We start from the raw sequence: 26,422 nt of genomic DNA, 5'->3' as shown, positions 1-26,422 counted from the left end.
GTTATTTCTGCATTGTCTTTTCTCCTTGAGAATGATCCTGCATGCGTTCTCAAAAGAAGCAGCAGCGTTATGAATAGTGTGTCTCCCTGTCTCCCAATTGGAGGCCAGAGTAGACCAGTTATGTTGATCAATATGGCCAAGGCTGAGATGTTGTTTCAGGGAGTCCTTGTATCTCCTCTTCGGGGCTCCTCTCATGCAGCAGCCAGTGGCAAGTTCACCATAAAGCAAGATCTTAGGGAGGTGGTGGTCCTTCATCCTTGAGATGTGTCCTGTCCAATGCAGCTGTGTTCTCAGCAACATGGCCTCAATACTCGTAACTGCTGCCTTTTCAAGAACAGATGTATTGGTCACATAATCTGACCAGTAGATGTTTAGGATTGTACGGAGGCAGTGTTGATGGAAGCGTTCTGGGAGTCACAGGTGGTGGCGGTAGATGACCCATGATTCGGATCCATATAGAAGAGTAGAGAGCACAATGGCTCTGTAAACACTGATCTTTGTACTTTTCTTCAAGTGTTTATTACACTAAACTCTTTTATGGAGTTTTCCAAAAGCTCTATATGCCTTTGCTAACCTGTTGTCTATCTCTTTGTCAATCTTACCATCCGAGGAGATGATGCTTCCCAGATAGTCCTATTTTAAAATTGCCTTCTCTTTTTATCCATTTTGCTTTTAAGAAGTGATCACAGGTCACTTAGTGATCACTAAGTGAACAGACTGGTCTCCTGCTGTTTGAATCTAAGGTACAAAGCAAGTGTCATTGTGTTTACCACAGAAGCATCAAGGACTACTTCTTTCACAATGATGTAGAGTGTTGATATGCATGTCAATCCCTTGAGCTCATTAGCAGCAGGTATGTGAGGGTGGGCATTGATAAATAGTTGCTATTCTGAAGAGGATTACTAATTATTTTCTCTCACTGTCTCCTCTAGAATTCCTGGGGTTATATGTTATGGAGAATGAGAGAAAAAAACACTTTTCAATTCTCCAGGAAAACTCCCCATGTTTCATGAAACAGCCATAATTTACAATTAAAAGTCAGAAGGGTTCAAGATGCATATTTTCAGAAATTTATGGCTGAAGTGCTAATATTCATCCATCATTCTCCAAAAGTACTCCTTTTCTTTTTTGTGTATGCAGTGTTATTTTTTTATTTTTATTACTGTCAGAAGTTGGAAAAACTGCAGTTCTGTGACTCTTCTGTAGAAAGACAATATGTTGTTTTGAGTGTTGGCAGACACTGTCACCAGTGCATGGTTGTGAGGGGTTTTTGTCTCTAAAAGACCATTTTTAGTGAAAGGGCACAAGTATGTCTATGTATGGGCTTATTCCAGGAGTCAACCACTGAAGCTCCATCTCCTTTAAGTAAAAAAAAAAAAAAAATATTTAAATTTGGGCATGAATGCCTTTCCATGTACCACTTTAACTGCTAGGTTTCTTCAGAAATTGAAATGACATAGTTAACTAGCCCAGGAAATTTTGGGAAGCAGGCTGCACAGCAAAGAAAAGAGAAGAGAGGCAGAGGCATGAGCAAGAAACATCCCTATTTTGGCATCTCGTAGCAGGTTTGGGCTGCAGCTCTTCTTTGTCTTCTCAGAAATTAATTTGCCTATGCAGGAGTGGAGAAGAGAAGATAACCACTGATGAATACCCGGAAATTTGACTTACAGGAAATGAAATTGTCACTTTACATTTCTGGTGCTCATTCAGAGAGAGGTAAGACAGGGGGAAAAAAAGTATTTTTATGCTCATTGAAACCTTTGCTCTTTTATGTGGAAGACCAAAGGGAACCCACTGAAGTGAGCACAGCACCACCGTTGATTTTTTCAAGAAACAAACTTACCCACCGCCAAGGTCCCACTAATGAAAACAGGAAAATGCCACGTTGTATCTCTACTCTGCATTTGCAGCCAGTGATGCTAAGTTGTATCTCCTTCAAGGTACTGCAACATAAGTGCTTCAAAAAACGACCTCATTTTTCAAAAGTTTTATTGTTAAGTTTGAAGACTAGACAAGGTCGTACTGGTTTTACATCGCTCCACGTGATTTAAGTATATACAAAACCACTTGAATATCACACAGCTTGAAAGGTTTCAAAGGTCATTGTGTCCGAGATACTTCTGTACTTACTGACACATCAGAAGCCAGCACTGAATATTATAGTTCATATTTGTTGTATAGCAAAGATACACTCATCCTTAAGTCTTCAAAACTGAGACTTAATTTGTATGCAGCCATTCCAAAAGAGAAAGTCAACCCCAAAACCGGAGCCAGTTAATGTGATGAGCCTCTAACACAGATAAAACAGAGCTTTATTTCCCAGGCTATAAACGTAGCACATTACCCAGCTACATGAAGGTGAAGCCTACCTACAAATACTTAACTGGTTCGGGGTGAAATTTAATTAGGAAAACATTTTTAGTCTTGTTCAGTGTCATTGTTACAACTAATGCAGAAGTCAAGGATCACATCAGAGCATTTCTCCAGCCCCTCTTAAAGGGACATGCACTATCCTGCACCTCTGGTTTTGTGATGCTGGTTGCTTTCACTGGGAGAGAACAGTCATGTTAATTTATAACTTGTCCCCTATGGCGATGGTGTTCTGCTCACCTAGGACACAAAATAAAATTGAAGGGAAAAAGTTTTATTTTGGACCATAATCTAATTCTTATCTGTTGTGCTAAATCTCAAGTATTTCATGTAAACCACGAGTTATTTCAGACTTAGGCTGCTGGTACTGGGAGTAGATTTGGTACTATGGCTGCACAATGCCATTCCAAGAAAGCTTTTTGGTAGCTGAGGAATAATGTCACGTAGGTTGAAATTGTAAGGGGATCACATGTATGATTCTTTTGTAAATTATCACAGAGTGTTATCACAAGGTATGTAGGATGTGAAGACTGCTGGTAGGTGAGAGCTGGCACAGGACATCAGGATGAAAATATTCAACACTGAATTAATACAAAATAAAATTACTATGTTACATACCATGACAACTCTACATGCAGATGAAGGGATAACAATTAAATTACTAAACGAAGAAAGACTAATTCAAAACCAAAACTGAAGTCACAAAGGATAAAACAAACAAACAAACAAATCACTTAAGAACACAGAAAAAAATTTCAAAATAACAGTAACACAAGTCGTTAAATGAGGGAGCCTAATTTTCTGAAATGGCCTTCTGTTTTTTGGATACAGTCGACTAGAGAAATAGCTACATGCTATTCTTCATATCTGTAATTAAATTCAGGGTCAATTACTCTCCCATAATAGGAAAATGCCTTTGAATCTCTTTAAGAATGGTGTGTGCCTTTAAGAGATATATATTACTAATTTTTTTAATTTTTATTTTTTCTTAGAGCTTAAAGTGCAAAAATGGGGCAGTAGGTAATTTGGGGATAAACTTGTCCTCCATTATTCAGATTTTTTTGCTGGTTAGAAGCACCACCATGATTGACTTTCTCTTTAAAATCGCTCATTATGCTTGAAGACCACTCCATATATACATCATTAAGGAACGCTGTTAACACAGTCACAAACAAGACAGTAACAGTCTAGTGGCTTTTGTTATGCAGCACAAAGTAAAAAATAAAGAACAAACTTAGCAGTGTTGCACAGGACCTCAACATTTCTTACACATACTTTTACCTTTACAGGACTCTTCTTTAGAAGTCTTTAAATGTCTAAGCCTTATAAAATAAATACTTGTATAAATACAGTTTAAGGATTAAGTCATTTTATAGAGGCAGGGTGTTCTGTTCGCTAAAATGTGACAGTTTAAATGACACTATCAGAAAACCGCCACCAATATATCCCCAATTCTTGTATGTAAAATTCCTGGCTGCTATTCTGGAGTCTTTCACAGTTCAATGGATAATATATATTTAGTCTGTGGTGGAGAATGTGTGATTAAATGCAGGTTTTTTTGAAATCCAAACCATTTTGTGTCCAAGGTAAACTTTGCACTTTGCAGACTGTGGGCCAGCTAGCTGTTGGCCTGGGAAGCAATGCCCAGGTTCATACTTCAGAATTTTGGTGAGAATGTAACAGTGACAGAAAGGATAAGTCCAGTGACATTTGCTAAAACATGCAGCTGCATCTCTCTCTCTCTCTTCCTCTCATTCTCTCTCTCCATATCAGCATGTTATGAAATTAAAAGGTTGGCAGTAATCACAAATGCTGTTATTTCAGGTAAGAAATAAAAAGGTCCCTGGCCCATTGTCTCAGGACTTTTTTTTTTTTTTAGACTTAGGTGATACTTTGACATAGTCACAGAACACTTTATTCTAAGGAAACTCGGATTGCTCTTCAAAGGTTGGCATTGTTACCTCCATCGAGAGGGGAAACTGAGTCATAAGGGAGAACACCCCTACTGCTGCTCCATTTTTTCTTCTAAAAGCTACTAAAATTTTAAAGTGGGGTTGCTATAACACTGCTAAAACAGCGTAGCATGTGCAAAGCATTTCTGTAGATGGGGCATGGTGAGGCATGGTAGAAACCAACCTCCTCGTGTGGCTCACTGGTGTGTGTCTGAAAGGACTTTTGTAGGAGTGGAGGGTGACAAGGGCCAAGGTTTTCTAAGCACTCCTACGACACCTCTCGCCTTCTGGGAGGAAGGCTGTGACCTTAAGAAGAGCACATGGAGAGCATTTTCCTGGAATTAAGGGAATCATTCCTCTTGTGTGTCTTTTAGCGCCTGGTTCCTTCACCACATTTTCCTCCTCACAGAAATTCGGGGGGATTCTGAAAAGCAGTAACTGGGCAGGCAGCTTTGTGTAGGGCTGTGTGGTCACCCCTGGGCAAGTAATGAAATGGGATTTCTGATGCACCATGTGCCTTTACCTATATGGGCACCGAAGATGAGACACCACAAGTAGCATGGTGTCTCATTTCTGCCTCCTTGAAAAAGCACATCTCAAGCAAAATTGAATAAACTTTGGCAAATTCATTAATTTCATAATACACTGAGAGCAGATTTGGTTACATATGCAAACAGGTGACCTCTGACAAGGAAAACAACATCAGCAGTGATACTAAACAGAAAAGATGGAGGTCATGTTCTATAGCATGCAAAATAGAGGAGGAAAATGGGGCTAATCAGGAAAACACTCTAAGTGTATGGACTCTGCTGTCCAGATGAAAGTGATGAAAGGTAGCTTGTAACACCACAGGTACTGCGCTCTACAGTACCAAGGAGTATCTTCCAAAATATATATCATAAGTACTGACAGTGTTTGATAGGCACAATTACTATAATGCAGTCATCCCCAAGTAAACTTATTGCTAAAAGCTGCAGTATCACTTTTTGCAAGTAAGATGACAGTATGATTTATGGAGAACTTGTCAGCCCAATGTTCCTAAAGCTGCAAACAAGAGTTGTCACACCATTTCTCTTCCCTTGTAAAAAGGATGCTGCTGTTTGGTTGGTTTTTTTCCCTTAATACATTTCAACTGGTGTGAACAACTCAAAGGAAAACTAGGAGGATAATTCCACAGCAGAAGGGATAAGACTAACAGATTTCAAGGACAAAATTGGATTGGATCACTTAAAGGGCAGGCTTAGACCTCCGTGCGAAAGACAGTTAGCGGCCTACCATAAAATGAGCGAGCACTTGGTTCATGGAACACCGACTCAGCATCCTACAGGCTTTGCACTGTTTCCTCCACAGAGGGACCCTCGGTGGCAGTGGGACCCTCTCAGTTCTCAGCTGTGCAGCCCAGCAGCTCTGACCGCAGTGTGATCCGGCCGTACCATGACCAAGGCAGGATCCGCACGTGCCGCGCATGGATCGGTGGGTCGATGACGTTCTTGCGGTGTGTGTCATTGTCAAAGTTCCCCTGGAACACCTGAAGGGAGGCAACAAGGAGATTTAGGAGTGCGTGGGCTGAGGAATAGCCCCTGATGCACCCATGGGCATTGCTCTGCAATCAACTTTTATCATCTGTGCATTGAACTTAAGTTTTAAATAGACAGAGACAAGGTTTAGATGGGATATTAGGAAGGAATTCTTCCCTGTGGGGATGGTGACACCCTGGCACAGGTTGCCCAGAAGAGCTGTGGCTGCCCCAACCCTGAAAGTGTCTAAGGCCAGGTTGGACGGGGCTTGGAGCAACCTAGGCTAATGTAAGATGTCATTGCCCACAGCACAGGGTGGGACTGGATGAGTTTTAAGGTCCCTTCCAATCCAAGCCTGTGATTCTATGAAATGATGCTGCAAAGAGCACCCGCCTTTACTAAGACTTTGGGATTCCATGGCATGTAATGACACACTGTGGCAGATACAAGCTTTTGATTCACAGAATCTCAGAATATTCTGAGTTGGAAGGGACCCACAAGGATCATCAAGTCCAATCCTCAGCCCTGCACAGGACCATCCCAAAGAGTTACACCATGTGACCCAGAGTATCATCCAAACACTTCTTGAGCTCTGTCAGCCTTGATGCTGTGATCATTGCCCTGGGGAGCCTGTTCAGGCCCAACCACCCTCTGAGGGAAGAACTCTTTCCATGATATCCAACCTAACCCTCCCCTTACACAACTTCAGGCCATTCCCTTGGATCCTGTCACTGGTCTCCACAGAGAAGAGATCAATGCCTGCCCCTCCTTGATTCAAAGCTTAATCTACTGCCAACACTCAGGGCCTGGCCCAAAATTTACATAAAATTCATTAACATTTAAAAAATTAAATGTCTTTCTACTTGGCATTTGTATCATCTCAAATTAATCTCAGGAGATCATGTTATTGTTTCCAAGAAAATAACAATAATTAAAATTAAGAAGAAATTTATTGTATCACTTATGAATGGATGTAACTACACAAAGCCTTTGTAAAGTTGGTGATTATCAAGGATACTCTTCTCATGTCAAGCAAAAGTCAGCAGATGAATTAAGGGCATTTGGTTGTGATCAAATTAAAAAATCCTAGCATAGTACAGGGCATGTTATGATCTTATTTCCACTAGTATTGTTTAAGCAACACATGAGTTCCCAAACTTCTGTCTGTGTTAAATCAGTGCCAGATTTTTCCCCCTGACAGATACTATTTAAATTCAAAGGCCATAACACCAATTTTTGGCAAAATGATCAGATTATCCCCTTGGGTTATTTTCAGTTTTTATGGGAAGTGTTTATTCTCTTAAAATGTCAGCCAATTCACTTCTCATTGGTAAAAAGTGAGTCTGGTGGCTTTTTAACTTGAAACAAATGGCTGTTGTTTGCACCATGCAGAGAAGAATATATGGACCTCCTGGAGGTGTGCTTATATGACTGAATTAATGCAGAATTACAACTTTCCTAGAAGTTCTTGGGAAAATGTTACAGTTTGAGTTCAGAAGAGGCTGATCTACTATTTTAGCCCTTTTGTAACATGTTTACACAGCTTCTGATCTCTATGCTGCACGTCTTATTTGAATTTTGGAAGCCTCCCTCAGTGTTATAAATTTAGCACCCCAAATGAAACATGTGCCCTCCATTAGTGATGCTCTTTCACAAGTGATGAATTCCCCTTCTTGTCTGGCATCTCACTAACATGGAGATGGGAGCATTAAAATATGTAGCAGTTCAGATAAGATGGATAAAATTGCAGAGAGACTGACCACAGAAACACCAGTGTTGTGACTCTAAGGAGAAAAAATATCTATTTACCACAGAAAAAATTGTTTTCTGCCTGAGTACAGTGTTGATTGCATAAATCAGCTGGAGCCTGAGCTAACAGGGTTGCACCTGAAGTTGAGTTTCATCTGTAGCATACAATAAAAGGCAGTAAGCTCATTATTAAAATTACGGAGTGGCAACCCCCCAGCATCCCCAGCTAGGAAAGCTTGAAAATAGTTTTTTTTATATATATGTCACTTCTTGCACATGCATGTGATATATCTGTTGATATTTTTTACCAAGCTAGATGATAAGCAATGCATAAATACAGACAGTTCTTGCTGCAGAACTACTGGAAACTAATTTTATTCACTACTTCATTCCCCCTATGGAAGATGCATTTCAAAGATAGTATTTAAATGAAGGCTTAGGAAAAAAAAAAAAAAGTGGTTTACCAGGAGAACCTCTTTACAGCCCCAGTATTCATATCATAATATAGCTATGCAAAATGAATAAAATTATGTAATGCAAGCCCAGCAACAAATTCACCTGAAGAAGATAGGATTATATAATTTACTTACAGCAGGAAAACAAGAACTAAATTTTATTTTTAGCTTATACATAACTTCATTACCACTTGAATTCAAACTCATCTGTTTCAGAGGTTACTTTTATGCAAATATGAGATTCACTTTCCCTCAATATTCAAATCTGGTTTCAGGGAATAACTAAATGTGCTAGATCAGAGAACAGATTTCAGGGAAATAAATTTACCAGAAAGAGAGGGAAGCTTTGTCAGCATCGACCAATGTGATCAGCCGATATATAACATTCTAAGACAAACGTACTGGATTTTTTTGCTGAGGCCAAATGGCAAATTTTTCTAAGGAAAAAAAAATTTTTGTCACTTTTTATTTTGTTTCAGCCTCAATTCACTAATGGAGTGAAGGAACTTGGAAAGAGTAGGGAGGACTAAGGACAAAACATGACATCTGACATCAAAAAAAAACTATTTGTGTAGCCAAAAGTAACTTTATATTGCTTTATGCCCAAACAGTCAATTCTAAATAAACCACCTAAGCAATTGAAAGCTCTTGAAGAGCTGGTACCTCTCAATGACCACTCCTCAAATTTGTTTCTGAGTAGTTTTTTCGGGATACACTACCTCTGAAGACTGTAATGATTTACCAACATTTGAGAAGCTGATGTTTGAATTACAACATACAGCTGTATGTAAAAATATGCTCACTGACAAAAAAAAAAAAAAAGAAAAAAAGAAGGTGACTGAATAAAGTACAGAATGTGAGTTATTAATGCGTAAGAGCATAAAAACAGCGAAAAATCTTCATTTTGAGCTCTGTGTTGGTGCAGATCTGCTCCTGCCTTATCCCAAATGGCAAATAAATAGAGAGAAGCATCAAGACAGCCACAAGCACTGAAGAATGTCCTTTTGCAAATTATTAAACAGATAAGTCCCTTCAGCCTGAAAGGAGATATTATAGATGTCTATAAAACCCTAAGTGGTGTGAGGAAAACAGACAGTAGGTAATATTGCACTGTCCTCTTGTAATGACAGTAGGGTCATCCTGGGCCACCCAAAGGTCACAGTTCCCCATTCAACACATAATTAAACAGTGGCACAACTCTCACAGCCTTTAACTACTGTTAAAGATCAGATAAACTGTGAGGGGCAAAGCCAGCAGGGGCTAGTAAGGACACAGATAAAAAAAAAAAAAAAGCCAGAAGCTGGGAAAGTGCACCAGGGAAGCATAACAGCCCTACTATTTAAATTTTCTGGTATCTGCTACAGGATGCTCCTTCCTTTGGACAGAGCTTCAGCTTCCTCCCAGTCAGTGACTCTACACATTGCAAGGTACATTTTTTTGGTAAAAATGGACTAAAAATCTCCTGGTTTTTGACACTTCTGTTGTAGAATGTTACAGATTTTATACTGGCTATATCTATTTATGTCAGTCGCATATTTAAAAGGCGTAACTTGCTAAAACATTTACTCAGCAGCTGCAGCAATTTTACACATACAGACCCCACATCCATGTGTAGCTCCGCTGTAGTTTAGTCTCTTACAGCTGTTATTAAAAGAAAAAACATAAAAAATGCATCTGTTGTGCTTTTAAATATGATAACTTAATTCATGATCATTTTATGCAAAAGAGAATGAAAACCTGGAAAATAGGTACTGATACTCTCTGCCAAAAAAAAAAAGGATTTCTGAATTATAAGCAATTCTTGTTTATACTTGTGTCCAACAAGAAATTTGAATGTCTTGACTTCAAACATTCACTGAGATTTTTCAACAGAACTGTTTTATGGCATCAGCAGTAAATCCAAATACTGACAGTGTAAGTTGATTAGAATTTAAAAAAGAAAACTATTCTATGTTTTAAGACAGAATAATTTAGGGAAAATATCTGAAGACTACCAGATTGAGAAAAGTGGAATTTATCACCACTGATGTTTGGTTTGCTCCAAACTTGTATTTAGGGCACATCCACAGGACCTGTTAATAGGTGGCTGTAGCGGGTGAAATAGTTTGTGGCTCTGTGCCAGTGGATGTTCACAGAGGATGAAAATTCAGAGAACCTGATTCTCCAAAGACAGCCTTTCTGGAGCTCATATCTCACAGAAACTTGTATTTACATGAAATGTCTTCATCACCCGTAGCGTTACTGGTTCCTGCTATTTATAATAATGGCTGAGTTGAGACTGAATAATGAGCTCTGAGATGGTAAAGTCACTATGTTGTCTGCTTTAGCTTAACCATATTTTTCACTCTGAGCAGAATATTTTAAACATCTCATGGAGCAGTTAATCCTGCCCATATTAGAAGAAGATTGTTTTATAAAGTGTCTACACCTGACTTTGGAGTTTACTTCAGTGCAGAACATCTCAGTGTTCATATAAATAAAGGGGACATTATTCATTTAAAATGTAAAAAGAATTTGCATGAAAAGCAATTTCTGACAGCCATATTCCTTTTACTTTAGCAACATTTTATATTTCATTACTATTCACCAAAGAAGACTTGCTTAAGCAAGGGAAGGAATCTGCAGATTTGAGGAGTCCAATTAGTTACTTTGAAATTTTTTGCTGCTGGTGGAGTGACCTTTTCACCACCTTTCCACAGGTGGACTACACAAAGCGAAAGAGGTGTTGATTCCTCACCAGAAACAGAGCTACTGTTTATAGGGATATTACATCCCTTGGAAGATGCTTTCCACAGTAAAAGACTGGTGAAGGATTTTTTAATAGACATATATAGATATATAAACACACACATGTAAGTGTGTGCATATGTATTTTGGAGTGCTTAAGAGAAGAAAAAAGTCATCCTTTCCCTCCGTTGTTATACATAAAGTGTATTTATATATGATACACATGATTATATATTACATGACCTTTATTATTTCTTGAGGTTCAGAATAGATACAAGTAGATAAAACCTTTAAACTTATGAAACATATTATCACATTCTTCCTATCTTTCCCATTTAATCTACGTACTGATGGTAATAAAATGGGAATTTAGTCCACTGTTCATAGTTTATAGGAGGTTCAAAGTCAAAAAGAGAAATATTTTGAAGATCAACGTGTCCCCCCCCCAGAAATTCAAGGTAGACTGTTTATATGAGCATTTTGTCTTCCCTCAGCTCTTGGTGTGGTATGAGGGAGACAGATACCTAGAATGAGTATAGCAAGGTTGTCATCTGTCAGAAATCATCTTATTACTGCTGAAAATTATAGAAGTCATTTGCAATTTAAATCAGTGCAGAAAAAAGTCACTTAGAATAGAAATTACAAGTATTACTGTAAATAATAGTATTAAATAGTAATAATAACAATATTGCTAAAACAAAAGCCCCTACCTGTGCCAAGTATGTAGATTATATGTAGGAATGAAATCTACCAGTGTAAACCAGGTATTAAATAATTAAACAACATCAGAAAAACCATTAGCAAATCTAGCAGGAAGACTTTTTAATTTGACATGATCTAACTTTCCATTTGTAAGTAGGTTCCTGTCTTCTATTTCTCTGGCAATATAATGCACATACAAAAGCATATAACTTATAACTAATTCCATCACTCTGTACCCAAATCCAGTGGCCATTTGCATACTGGATATTGTCTACCTGTAGCTAATTGCACTGTTGATGGCTGATGATGACTGACAATGATGCAGACTGCCAGACTCCTTTAGGCTACTTTCAAATGTTCTCATCTTCCTGTAAAAAACAGCCTTTGAAATGCCATTTGACACTGCGGCTGGCCTTGAGTTACCTGCAGCAGGATGTGCAATTTATAAATCACATGTGGAATGTGAATTTAAAAAAAAAAAAGAGGTCAGATTTGGGTTGGATGTCCTTAGCTTTGGAAGCATAGTGAGCTACTGACCTCTAGTTGAGAAAAATAAGATAGCTATTAGCTCTGGTCCTGTTTCTAAAATATATTTTCTTCCTGTGTGACAGCCTGCAACATAGTTTATTTTACTTCTTCGAGGCAACAGGCAAAGCTTTCATATTTTTCCAGGCAACTCATTCAAACCATTTAAAATGAATGAGAAAGGCTTCATTTTCTAAAGTCATATATTTTTTTTATGCACCAGTAAAACTTTTGTCTGTACTCACAGAAATTCAGCACAGATGTGAAATGAAATGACTGGCCATTAAAACAGCAGAAGCCAAACAGGGGCTGGAGGGGACATTGTTCTTGGAGCAGCTTTTCCATTTGAAATGGTGCAAAGAAGAAAACTGAACACTGTATTTACTTCTCCTCTAAACCACTATTTTGTTACAGACTGATCAAAGACACAGGCTGCACACAGTGTGCAAGATACAATATTTTATGCATTTATACAAATATATATACAAGATACAATATATTGTATTTTACACAATATAATACGAGAGACCAATACTTGTTTTTCCTTTGTAAAATCACATCACAAATGATGAAGAGGGAAAAGGGAACAACCTCAGGAATTCAGTGAGGTCTCTTGATATGTAGGACTCATCCTATAAACTGAGGAATAGTGAGATGCTCAGCACCAGACAGGATTAAGTTCTCAGCTCTTACTTAAATGCATTAAAATCACAATATTCATCCACAAATCATTATTGCCAGCCTATGAATATCTCCCTAATTTCTGTGTCTGGGACTTTAAAAATAAGGTTTTTGGGTTGTTTGTTTGGTTTGTTTTTTTTTCCCATCCTGTCTTCCTTTTCCTGAAATGTTTTGGAACCACCTTTCTCCAAAATTTTTGGATGATTATACAAGGATGACAGGATGAGTATAGAATGAGTAAATCACCTGCAGAAGAAATAAGGAATCTGTACATTCTATCCGTCATAGAACAAATCAAGACGTTCAGTTAATAAATAGAAGCTAATGAGGGTGAAGTATGAATAATTTATGCTCGCTGTTTTTGATAGTTGTCAGTATCTACCTTTTACCTCCCTTCTGTATCTCCTGAATACAAATGAAACATTTCACAACAGTTTCACTTTGCTGCAAAAACTTGGTTTCTTCTACAGTGTTCCTGCATTTGGGAACAAATCTTGTGTCTCACCTTAAGATAAGGAAATTATTGTGGATCCTGTGTGAAGATGACACTGTCAGATAGGACCAGTGATGCTATTTCTCCCCAGATTCTCATGGGTGAGGTACAGCATTGCTGTGGTTTGGTGTCTGACTAGGAGGGTTTGCTGGGTTAAATGGACTCCTTTCCCCTGGCCAAGGAAATTTATGTACTCTCAGTAATGAAATGGACAATGGAAATTGATTTACTTGCTATGAGTACAGACGTGATCAAGCTTGTTCCCATTTCAAAAGGTGAGATCAAATTTCGGAGTGGTCTTGGCAAATTGGAGAAAGAACAATATTGCAATTTAATAATGATGAGTAGCAAGCCAAACCTTAGGAAGTCATAACCAATGTCACAGGTTATGGAGAATGATGGAACAGGCAGTAGTTCTGTGCTAAAGATTGCACCAAGTTTGTGAAAACACACTTCAGGAAAAGCTGCTCCAATCAGAATACAAAATAATGATCTGATGTTGAGAAAATAAACACTTTGAGGGAAGACTGAAAGAAAAAGGATTGATTTTTCCCCAAGAACAAACTAAGAAGAAATAGGTTAAAGTATTCCAGCCAAAACAAACTGGAAAAATTAAGATAAAATCAGTCTTTTCTGTCCTCTGAGGGTAGGGTTGCTGTGAGGGGGATAAGCCACTTTCCACCTTTAAGGATATTTAAATACTGGAGTTGTCTGTTTACATTGTAGAATTTTCATCAATATCTGTTTCTGTGAACATATTAAATAATAATCTGATGGAAAATAGTGCAGGATATGAGTCTTACATGAGGTCAAGGACAAATAATTGAATTAAGCCTTAGCTCTAGAATTGAACAGACTTATTTCCCAAATTCACTCACTTCTGTAATGTCTGCCATCAGACTTTTGACTTTTTCAGACTTTTGTGATATGGGAAAAATTAAAAATAGCAAAGATATTCTAGATTTGTGTTTCTGTATCAAAGACCTAGGTCTTGACTCTTACTAAATGATATTTCTTTCCTTTGTACAAATTTAGATTCAGGAATGCTAACTTCTACTTTCCAACAAAGTGTATTTGGTCTTATTCTGCTGTTAATTGCTCTTGATCTGTTAAAGAATCATGATAATGTGCATCTATTTTACTCTTAGGGATGTTAATTAATATAGGATGTGATATGTTTTAATGGGAGAATGATTGAGAGTTTTCCATTGTTCCTAACAGAATATGTGTATAGTAGTTAACAACACAGATGATGACGAAAACAAAAGAATTTGGTTGCTTTGGGAAATGGTACAAACTAGTGTAGACTGGAACAGTGGTGTTAAGTCAGAGTGCATTTTCTTTTAGATTTGGATGCATGTTTTTCCTTTACAATAAAATGAGTGCAATCGTTCACTAACAAAAGTTTGGCTTGGAGAAGACCTTTCACAGTAGAACATTCCCTTCTCTTTTTAAATTACAGGGAGTTAAAATAGGATGCGAACAAAGCACTGAAGTGACTATTTGTCATTTATATTGAATGTATTTATGGAATTCCTATGAAAGGTGAGCTGTTTGTTTTCAATTTTTATCTGATAACCAATTATATCAGAGACATCAATAATCATCAGTGTCAGGACCTTCTAAACTGAAAGTCCTGGCTAAAACAACTGATTTGGTTTTCCATATTAAAACGCCTTAGAATTTCACAGGGAAAAATGTCAGTGTGAGTTAAAACCACAGTGACTTGACATTTGGCTCTTAAGTGGGACTTTACAGATCAGGCACCCATCATCTTTGGGTGATAATCTTACAAACATAACTTGACAATGCAGATAGGGACGTACTGCTATGTACATATTTAACCCAATAGTTTAGGACATTTTCCCCCAATAAATATGTATATATTTGATCAATCATTTAAAATCAGAGAAATTTAGAAGGTGCAGTGGTCTAAACCCTTATCATTAGATCTCCTTGTACTCACACAACACATGTCAATACATACCAAAAGCTTTCTCACTACTTAAAAAAAATTAATTTAATTGACCAATGCGGTGGATATGATTTTGTTTTTCTGAAGAATCTTTACTTATATTAAAAAATACAAGTGTAAATGGGAACATTTATCAACCTGAATACCCAGATTTGAGAAGTTATCAGACATATCAGCCATCTGGTATTTCAATAAATGGACCTCCTGTTTCAATAAGACATAACCCCACTAAGATAACTAATAAATAATTCACATTTTGTCAGCTTGCTTAACTTTCCCTTAAGCGATGCATATGCTGTAATATTTTTCTTAACACATGATATTGTGAATTGAGGTACTTGCAGTATGAAAGTGTTATGCAGTTTAAAGCAAAGGTATAATGAATAAGGAAAGTTAAATGTTTCCAGGTAAATCAATCAGCAAACCTATACTTTCCCTATGCTGCTCATTAAACATTGGCAAAGGAAGTTGTGAAACTTTTTAAAATGCTTTTATTCATTTAACAGTGTAATAAAAATAATATTTTCATTGGTTATTTGAAACCCATTAATTTCGAGAAAGAAAAAATCAGTCCAAAATGGTTACAGGTAATGAGGTACACTAAAGATGTGCTTCACAAAAAATACTGAAAATAGTGCATGGTTACTAAAATTTGCACTCAAACACTGTTTCTGAATATACAAATAAACTTCCATTTACACACCTTCCCCTTTGGAGTTAAATAAAGAAATAATTCCAATAAATGGAGAACTGCAAAGTTTTATGTCCCATATTTAATAGCATTAAGTCAGGTGCATTGCACTGATAGGTGTAATATTGCTGCACTGTGAATGTCATGGTGTTATATGATTCTTTTTTTATCCACCTTGACTTTTATCTGTGGGATCCCATGCAAATGGAACCCCATAAACCAGGCAGTGTGCAATAACCTACAGACTGTGGGGTCAACACAACCCAAATACCAATTTTCTCTGTGCTTTACCTTATCCTTCTTCTGCTTCTCATCTTGGTATATTTTCCAGTGCTCCCCATCATTGCTGTAGGCAAGCTTGTAGGACCCCACAAACTGGACATGACCGAAATCTTTAGCTCCCTGGGTAATGATCCCAGTGATTTTTGTAGGGACGAGCAGGTCGACCTGAATGGAACAGAAATAAACAAAATAGAGGAGAATGTCATTAGAATAGCTTCTGTTTGCAGTCTGACCTTACACCACACCAAAGCAAAATGGTGCAGCTTTCACCATGGCTCTCCCACAGAAAGTAATTTTCCTCCTCCAAGCTCTAAGTCAACCGATTTATTTTATTTTTCATTTTTTTGTACTTATTGTTTTTACTACCTAATGGCACAACAGAGCTAACCTCATGCCACTTTGTAGTGTGTTGAGTGTCATACACGGTCCCAACAAAACAGCGAGCACCACTGGGAATGATGTGTAACTAAAAAGTGTTCCCACGTGCTCCCAATAATCAGATTCCCCAAGTGCCTTTCAATTTCCTTTACAGACCCAGAGCCCATGCCTTACTAAGTTTTCTAAAATATCTACTATCATGCTTCTTTTCCTGCTGAAATTTCTTCTTTCCTTATGCTTTTCTTTCTTTTTTATCTCGAGACCTCAAACTTTCTCATTCCTTGATTTTCAATTTTTTTTTTGAGTTCTTTATTTTGTAATCTTAGCACAAGACTTTTAAAAATGCAAGGCAGGAATCCTAAACTCTAATAAAATCTTAGCTTCCAAGTACCTTTCGTATGGGTCAGCCAATCTGTAATCAGTTTTTTTGAGCCAGAACCAAAACCGGATATAACAGATTTGGGTCAGATGCCTTGGATTAAAATGATCAAGGAAAAGAATACAATAACAGAAGTAAATTGACCTATTAATGTATTTTCAGAGGAAGAATGAAGAGCTGAATTCCCTATCAACACTGACATTTTCTTGAAATGTGAGAGTATAACTTAGGTTTCCTTCTGTGTCCCCTAGAAATGTGGCAAGCCAATAAAAAAAAAGAAAAAAAAAGGTAGATTTATTTCAAACAATAAATGGTTGTGAAGCAGCTGGTATTTTTAATACTGTCCATTAAATCTGGCAAGAGAGACTAACAGTAAAAATATTACAGAAAAATGAGAGGAGGGCTAAATTCCTTGAGAAGAAGATTAATATGTTTATACAGAAAAAAAATACTAAAAAGAGAATGTGAAGAAATTAAAAATCTCTGACTGATCCAAATGCTGAAGATCCAGTGTTGGATTTTTTGGAAGCAGCCTGATCTGGTGGAAGGTGTCCCTGTCCATGACAGGGGGTGGAATGGGATGAGCTTTAAGGTCCCTCCAATCCAAACCATTCTGTGATTCTATGATGCTATAAAGAAGAAAACACAGAAAAGTGTAAGAGTGCATTTATAAGAACAGAAGAGGAAAAAATGACTCTTTGGAGCAATCAGACAGAGATCCCAACATTTGACCAAAGAGTAGAAAATAATGAGTAGTAAATCCTTTTAAGAAAAGAAGTAACTTAAAAATATTGGATACTGAGATACCACAACCTTAACCAGAAAATGTCAGTGTCCATAGATGTCTCAAGAATTTTGGTTTTACCAGAATGAACTAATTTATTGCCCTCTGGTAGGAGCACTGTTGCTCAGGAGAGCACCCTAGGATACGAGGAAAGTATCTTTGGGAGGCAAAACTCTTTTTGTGTTCTCTCTGTTCAATGGAGAGAGAGAGAGAAGAACTCTCTCAGAGCAGTAGTCAGTTTTGGATGCTTTCATGGATGGCCTGATAGGACTTCTTTCTTTCTATAAGGAGTGCAGCAGGGCTTGGTTCTGCAGCCTAAATATGTCTCTGGGAAATGAACACTGCTAATTAGTATAAGTCTTTCATAAATTAATAAACATCAGGTTTCCAGACCTTCCTTCCAAATATTTTGGAGTTTGAATGAATAGTCTGTTTTTCAAAAAAAACCCCAACCCCAGCCTGATCTGGTAAGAAATCACTAATTGGTCAACACTTTCAGGTAGCTTTTGAACTAAACCTTTGAGAGTCAACTTCAGGTTATCTTTATAAATAATTTAGACATTAGCATTTTACAAGTGTAACCTCCTTTTAGCAGAGAATGCTTCTTGTACTAAAAGTCAATGTCTCTTCTGTTAACTTGAAAAAATGCCTCCACAAAACCAGTTGTTTATTTTTAAAATGCTGAAAGTAAGCTGGAAGGATTTCACAAATATTTAACATGGCCATGACACTTGGAGTATTTCTCATTGAAATTCAGAACAGGGAGAAAAAAAAATTCTCATTAAGATTCAGGGGATTCCAAAGGTAAAATCACAATAAATCTCTATTATCACATGATCTAGTGTTAATAAAAATGTCCTACTAATGATTGTTTTGTGCTTATAGGACATATCCATTGGCCTTGTACTCTTGTTCAGGAAAATGATGTGGGAAGCTGGAAGGTAATTTAGCATATGCTCAGTGTTTTTCAAAAAGACTTATATAGGACTATGTAGAATATATGTGTGTGTGTATTATATTAAAAAAAATGTGAAAGAAAAAAGTAGTATGAAAAGATAGACTCTGTTCCAGGTCTTGACAATACAGACAATACCTGTTACTTGAGATGGAGGAACAGAATAAGGGATATAGCACCACCTTCTCCTTCTCATATTTTAGCACCCTTATTTACTAATTTATTCATAAGATGATGTGAAGCTTTCAAGCCACAAAGATCATTATTAACCCAGTATTAAATAAATACAGTTTTTGCTCTGTTGCTTTATTACCTTCTACAAATGGTTAACATTCTTTTTTTTCATTCTGTTCATTGAAACTACTTTAGAACAGAAAGGTGAGAAGAATTTACACCATTTGTAGGCAAAACATCTGCATTAAAGTAGCTTAAATGAAAGTCATAACTTCCCATCAGGACACAGAACACATTTATTCAGTTAGTGCAGATTGCAAGTAACAGACAATCAAACAAATTACTGGGGAGAGAAGTTGAATTAACACACAACCACTATGTATTCTTCAGAGTTGAATGTGATTAGGATTAGAATGTGACTCTCGGTTTTTCAATGCAGCAGAATTTAGAATAAGGTAGAGGCAATTAGTCTGCAACTGATAGGATCATTACCTCCTTACAAGAAGAACCATGGTTTACAGTTAATGTACGTTTCTACAAGGAGCTGATCAAAATGCAGTTTAACATCTTGTGTCTGAAAGAACCCTCTCAGGCTATAACTATTCCCTTTTCCCACCTTGTTTCAGATATTACAGATGATTCTGTGTGATTTGGAGGAGAATTAATTTAAAGAATGTACAAAGATAAATCCACCTGACTGTGAAACATTTTTAACGAACCACTGCCTGGATGTGCAGCATGAACCCCATGTCTGTGCAGTTAGATGTGTAGTGATGAGTACTTGTACTGGAAATAGGTCTTCTGGATCAGGAGAAACAACCCTTCTGTTGCCCAGAGAAGCTGTGTTTGTCCTATCCCTGGCCTGGAAGTGTCCAAGGTCAGATTGGCCAGGGCTTGGAGCAGCCTGGGATAGTGGAAATTGTCCCTGTTCATGGCAGTGGGCGGGACTGGATGGGCTTTTTAAGGTCCCTTTCCACCCAAAATGTCTTGCAATTCCATGATTATGAAAACAGTCACATGCAAGCCTTGCCTAGTCCAGAGCTAATCAACCATAACTCTCAGAACTCGAAGTACAAACAGTAACTTAACACTGCCAAGTCCACCACTAAACCATGTCCCTAAGCACCATAGCTACACAGCTTTTAAATCCCTCCAGGATGGTGAACTCTTGTTCCAGCACTTTACCACCCTTTCAGTGAAGAATTTTTCCCTGATCCAACATGACCCTCCCCTGGCACAGCTTGAGGTTGTTTCCTCTGGTCCTGTCCCCTGTTCCTTGGGAGCAGAGCCTGCTCGCCCCTGCCCCAGCACCCCCCCCAATGCCACCCTCCCATCAGGGAGTTGTGGAGAGTGAGAAGATCCCCCTTGAGACTCCTCTTCTCCAGACTGAGACCCCCCAGCTCCCTCAGCTGCTCGTCATCAGACTTGCAGTCTAGGAGAGCACATGAATAATAAGCCCTGTGTGGACAGGACCCAGGAGAAGAAATGAGCATCTTTCATGAGGTCATGTGTGGAAGGTGAAGAACCAGACAGCTCACACAGTCTCTCCTGGAAACAGAGCCATGCTGCAATTCTGGCTTAGGAGAAGACAAGCCTCAAGAAGGCACAAATGGCAGAAGTTTCCATGACCTCACATATTAATGGGGGGTTTAGATAAGGTCATAGAATTCCAGAAGGCTGGGTTGGAAGGGAACTTAAAACTCATCCCTTTCCAACTCCCTGCCATGGGCAGGGACACCTTCCACTAGACCAGGTTGCTCCAAGCCTGGTCCAACCTGGCCTTGGACACTTACAAGGCAGCAACAACAGAAGAAAGGACCCCAAGTATACAGAGAGCACCAGACCTATTTCACAGTGAAGATAATGGTGAAATGGCTCACTTGACCTTCAGCTGTTCATCTCTTCATTTTAGGATTATTTAAAATGCTCATTTTACTCCTCTCCTTATACAGATAATTATGTTGCTGCTTCCAGTACAGCTAATTCTATGCTCAGCTTCTCTTGTTATTTTAGAGGTGCCATTTTTTTCAACAGGTTTTCTTTTATTTTACCTTTCTGATTTTGTAGACTTTTTTTTTTTTTTAAATCACTTGTCAGATAACATTGATGAATTCTGGGTAGCTGTACTGTACTTGGCCAATAGAAAAGCACCAGGATCAAAAATAAAAAACTTGGTCCAACACAAAGTGGGAAAACTATTGGTTGCTTAAGGCTCTTACCCTTAAGAAATTGAATGTCTCACCCTTAAGAAATTGAAAAAAAAGAAGATTGGCCTAGTCTCCAGCAGCTAATTCACCAAGGTCCAGATCACCAACATCACATATGCTGGTCTTGCAATGAGGTCTGAGATATTTTGGGATGCTGAAGATAATGGCAGGGAGTCATGGATGGGAACCTGAATCCCACCAAGAGAGTCCAATGTACTTAACAGGTAAACAACCTGTGCTGAGCAGGTTATTCACTGTCTATTTAAGACCTCATGATTCCCTTGATTTTTCGAAGGGCAAACTGGCGCACTCAGAGAGTTGCCACCTGCACCCAAGCCTAAGAAAAGGAGGGGCAGGATTGCAGTGTCTGCATCATAAAGGCCAGAAAGGCAACTCTCCTTATCTTATTGCATCAGATGGAAGTACTTTACATTCTCCTCCATGCCCAGACTCTGGAGATACAGGAAAATCAGTGATGGCACAGTAAGGCTTCCTGCAGATGTGCAACATATATGTTTCTAACAATGTTTCAGCAGCATTTCCTGTTTGCAAACTGTGGAGCTCAGCATTTCAGGCTGTGTTCCAAATGCTCATATTAAAAACAAAACCATCAAAGGCAAAGCCAACCCAAACAATTATATGGCTAATTTCATCTAAAAACTTTGAAGGAAAAAAAACCCCAAGCAACTATATGCTCCTTGTAGAGAAATCTAATTTTCATCACAACTTCTTACATAGGAAGGTTTTTTTAGTATAGTCACCTAAATATACACTACTAGGGTAAATATTTATTAATACAACCTGAAAAAATTACAAGAAGAAATTAAGTTTGAGACAAAAGGAATTATTCTAGAAGAAGTCATAATAATTTGATTGAAAGAAGCATTTTGTTCAATATTCTGCTATACAGGATTTTAATGCTTTCTGGGTAAAATAAATTAAAAAAAAGTACGATTTATTTGCATTTAATTGGGTCTGTATTAGCTAACATATGTTTAAAATTAAACTTTTCATGAACCCAGGTAGACGTGGGTTGTTTTCAGACAAAATAAGACTGGAGTGTCATTCTTTTTATTCTTTAAAAATGTGGTATGTGTTTTCCTGGCTTTTTTTTTTCATTTAAGATTAGACCTTCAGCATGATTTTAACACTGTGTCTCTATATTCTTAATGTCTCTAGTCCTTTAGGGTAAGATAATAAATACTGCTCCTATTTTCTTATTACTCTTAATTGTTTTTCCCTCTGAATGACTTTATGGCTGCAGTAACTGCACTAAAGAAATAGGTTAAAAGAATACCATGTGCCATCAGCTGTCTGCAATTCAATTTAAAAGTGATAAATTGGAGAGTGAACCCTGTTTGAAATCTTCATGGACCATAAAAAGTATCTCTTAGGCCAACATGCTGAAAATTTTGGAATGAAACACACAACCAAGCTGACAAGTCACTTGATTTCCGCAAGCAACTTCTTGAGTAGCAGCTACTTCTTGAAGAGTACAGATTGTGTGAATCCTTCATTAGTTTATTTATAACTTAGTTATCTCTGTTATATAGATATTACAAGAAAAGGAGGGAAAAACTTCAGTTGAATTGCTATAGGATTTTTTCATCATTTTAGTAAAAATTCAGTCAAATCAGATGTATATGATAACCATGTGGCCATTTTTAGAGCAGTATTTGCTTCTTTCAGAGCAAGTTTTCATTACTACATTTTACTAAGCCCTGAAAAATCATATTTCATTGATATTTCAATGAAAAAAAAAGGCAAAAAGAAAATTTTAGCCTTAAGGTCTGGATTTTCAAAAATGCCTAGGGGAATCGTCATCCATTTCCTATGTGAACTCACGGCGCTGAGATTCTGAGGTTGTGTCAGCAGCCTGGTAAATCCTGCCTGCAGCTCACATAAGATAATACTGTTTTCATACCCATCCTACAAACCAGAGTAACTCCTGTGGGTCTTGGTAACTCTCACAACTTATCAGGGAGTACCAATATTCCCAAGGGAAATGGTAGTACCAGGCTTGTTCAGGTCTGAAGTAAAAGAAAATTCAGAATTTTGAAATTACAACATCAGTGATGATTAAATCTACAACCTTCCCTCCTGACACTGAATATTTCACATCTATGCACAGAAGTATTTTCACTGTAAATATGATTAGAGGATTTTTGTAGAGATGTCATAGTTGACTGCACCACTAATAAAACAGCATCAATCTCTCTGTCTGCTACGAAATATTCAAAGCTTATCAGTCCTTGAGGATGCTAGAGGATTTAAACTTTTAATTTTTAAAATTTAAAAAATTAAATTACCAGTGATTAAGCAGGTCTAGACATCTGGTGGAGCTAAAAGAAGCCTTTGAGCTGCATTAGTACACTCCAATACTTGACAAAATCTGGAACAATGGTCTGTGTTAGGTCAATCAATTTTCTTATGGAAAAGTCAAGGACAGAACAATACTTAGCCATTAAAATAAAGCAGAGAGAAAAAAATATGAATAGATCATGAGTAGTTCCTGACACAACATGCTGATGGTGTTCTGCTGCTTTTCTGTCAAACACTATTACCAGCAGTGCAGTGCAATTCACTAATCCCAGTACCTAGTTATGAATAGAAATAGATAAGGTAATAGGAAAAAAAATTAATTTACATTCAGTTCTCTATGTAACAGTAAAAAAACAAAAGAAAAAATTGCAAAAAATTGCCCTCGAAATAAAAAAAATTGCATAAAAATGGATGACAGTAAGAAGTAGCTTTCAGGAGTGTAATTTCTTGAAGACCTGATTTAGAGTAGTTCTTGCTGTGCTGACAATAATAGTGAGAAGTTTTGATCAAATGTGTTGGTTATGAGTAAAAATAAACCAGAAAAGAACAATTAAAACAGTAAAAAAAATTAGCTATTTACTTTTTTTGCTTTTCTCTCCCCTAATATATGAGTAAGAAATATGCTGAGATGCTAGATGGGCATGCTCTACTCTCTTCAGACATAGAGAAGAGCAAGATAATTCTGTTACCTCTCCTTATTTTACTAAAATATATCTCAAGTGGATGAGGAAATTTATCAGTAAGATTGACTGTGTGCCAGTTCTGTGGGCTCAGTCCCAGTGTAGATTCCTTAATTTTCTGCTAAGGACCCCTGCAGGGAACCTTGAATGCTGGAGTGGGTAAAAGAGTAGGAAAATACTGGCTAAAATAGAGAGAAGAAAATTTGGAATATAAGCAGGGAAAATGGGGTTTATTTAACAGTAAATTTCAGAATGACATTTAATAGCCAGAAATGTGAAGAGTGAGTTAACATTTTATAACAATGCTTCAAAAAACAGCCAGGAGAAATATAGGTATCTCTGGTTTCATTTGTCTTGAGGTTTTGGTAGATTATGGGTTTTAAGCTGAAATCAAAGGCTGGTGATGCAATGTCTGGGAAAACAAAAATCCATCCCTACAAATGAAATACTGGAACTTCTGCTCGGTCTTCAGTAGGGAGGATAATGTGACACTTTTTATTGGAGGGCTGATAGATATCTTTGTAAAAATGTTGGGATCATAAATGGGCTCACCTACACATGAGCAGCTCATTTTGGTTTATAAAATGAAAAATAATGGCAATATGGAAGTTCATTATTTACCTGGTTGTTTTTTTTTTCCTCAGGCAATTAATCATGTTGCAAATATTTTCTGGAGCAAATAAAAATGTCCCAATAATCTATGAGTATCTGGGCTGTAGATCAACAAATAAACTGGAGACAGGCTGGCACACAAGATACTATAAAGCAACTCATAATTAATATAACTACTGAACTGTTGAAATACTAACTAAAACCTGCCTGTAAGCAAAGTTAAATCTGCCTAGAAGATAAGAGGGGTTAAGGCTGAAAGTTCCTCCTTGGCTGTAAAAGCTCAGACTGCATAACTCTTACTTTCACAGGAAATGCAGCCAAGACAGCGTCATTCAGCCATTCTTTTTAGGAATGACTTTGCCCATCTCTCAGCAGGGATTATTATACATAACCTGTGTGGTCGGGGGAAACAGTTTTTCCCCCTGAAGTTATAAAATGGTAAATCCCCAGGGGGTGGTGACCCTTGAAGATTTTTAGCCAACGAGCGCTTCTGCAAAATATAAACATATCACACTTAGACGGGAGAAGAAAGTAGTTGTAGTTTTGTTGAGAGAGGTGGTCATGTTCTGAGGCCGTGAGAAGAAAGGGTAGGAGCCCCCCTGGGGGGCTATGGCCCCCCCCAGCCCCGTCTGGGGGGCTGCAGGGACTTGGAACAGTGTAAAACTGGGCTAAGTACCTGTAGCTAGAAAGCTAAAGAAGTTTTCTCCACTGTAAGAAGCAGCAGGAGCAGCGTCCAGAGAGCGGTGGCAGAGAGACAGAAGAGATAAGGAGCAGTAAACAGCATCCAGTCAAGGAAGACACAGAGTTGGTCAAGAGAGAAAGAGAGCCAGCAGCAGAGAGAGCGAGCAAGATTAAGCTCTACAGAGAGAGACAGAGTTCTGCGGTAAGAACTGAATCAAAAACCCCCAAACTCCTTTTGTGACCTTTCCTAAGTAGAGAGGATGGACTCCTACTGAATGGAAGTCCTAAAACCGCAGCAGCACTGCAGAAAAGAGCTGAAAAGCTCAGAGAAGGAATGTGGAGGGGGTGACCTTGGCCCCCCCGCTGCCTGAGATAGAGCACAGAGCTCTGCAAAGGGGCTTGAATCCCCTGAAGATACAGACCGTCACGAAGACCCCTGAGCTTTGTTGATATGACCGTGGTGAGACGACCTTGTCCGGGTGAATGTAGCCCATGGAAGAAGACCCTCGCTTGAAGACGAGTGGCTGAGGGGCTTGGATACCCCCTCGTGAGTACTGGCAGAGATCCAGCTACAGCTGCTGCATAGAAGAGAGAGACAGAGAACCTGCTGCCTTAGAGCCATTGCTGCTCTGAGAGTGGAAAGGATCTTTCCATCTTCCCTCCTGGACTTTTATTTGGAGGGGAGAAGAGATTTGATCCATTGTAAATACTTTTATGTCATGGTAGAGATAGTTAAGGTTGTATATAATGTATTGTAGTATTTATTTTGTACAGTCATTGTAATATATAATCCCTTTCCCCCATTTTGAGTCTCGTGTGGTGTCTGGAAAAACCATCTCACACTGGGTTGAGATGTGGGAGGGGGTTTGGACTAGGGAATTGGATTTTGGGGCTCTCAAACCATGACAACTTGTTTCATACAGCTATGCTGCTGTAGCTATAAGCCAAAAATGTCAACATTGTGATACTAGACTTTGGAAACAACAGGAAACTGCTAAGTTTAATTTTTTTTTTTCATTGCGTGTTCCCCTCTGAAATGTTAGGACAAGCTTTTAATTCCAGTGATACACTGTTAATAACCAGCAGAAATGCACAAAATCAGTGCACTACAGTGTAGAAATTGGTTTTGGT

The 26,422-nt window shown here is 38.0% G+C and overlaps 1 protein-coding gene across 1 annotated transcript in view; it reads right to left on the bottom strand.

Moving 5' to 3' along the window:
• Positions 1 to 5,437: 5,437 nt before the first annotated feature.
• The window catches only part of EDIL3 (EGF like repeats and discoidin domains 3), a 224,243-nt gene continuing 203,258 nt past the window's right edge, over positions 5,438 to 26,422 (bottom strand). The window contains exons 10-11 of the mRNA XM_008923074.2: positions 16,129 to 16,284; positions 5,438 to 5,850 (exon numbers count right to left, since the gene is read on the bottom strand). Of these exons, the coding sequence (XP_008921322.1) occupies positions 5,701 to 5,850; positions 16,129 to 16,284 (306 nt within the window). The 3' untranslated portion in view covers positions 5,438 to 5,700. The remainder of the gene's footprint in view (positions 5,851 to 16,128; positions 16,285 to 26,422) is intronic.

The sequence above is a fragment of the Manacus vitellinus genome, unplaced genomic scaffold (assembly GCF_001715985.3).
Source record: "Manacus vitellinus isolate BGI_N305 unplaced genomic scaffold, ASM171598v3 scaffold_23_pilon, whole genome shotgun sequence".
In the NCBI taxonomy this organism is placed as follows: domain Eukaryota; kingdom Metazoa; phylum Chordata; class Aves; order Passeriformes; family Pipridae; genus Manacus; species Manacus vitellinus.
The sequence above is the reverse complement of the archived record's forward strand: the minus strand, read 5'-3'. Positions and strand labels throughout refer to the sequence as shown.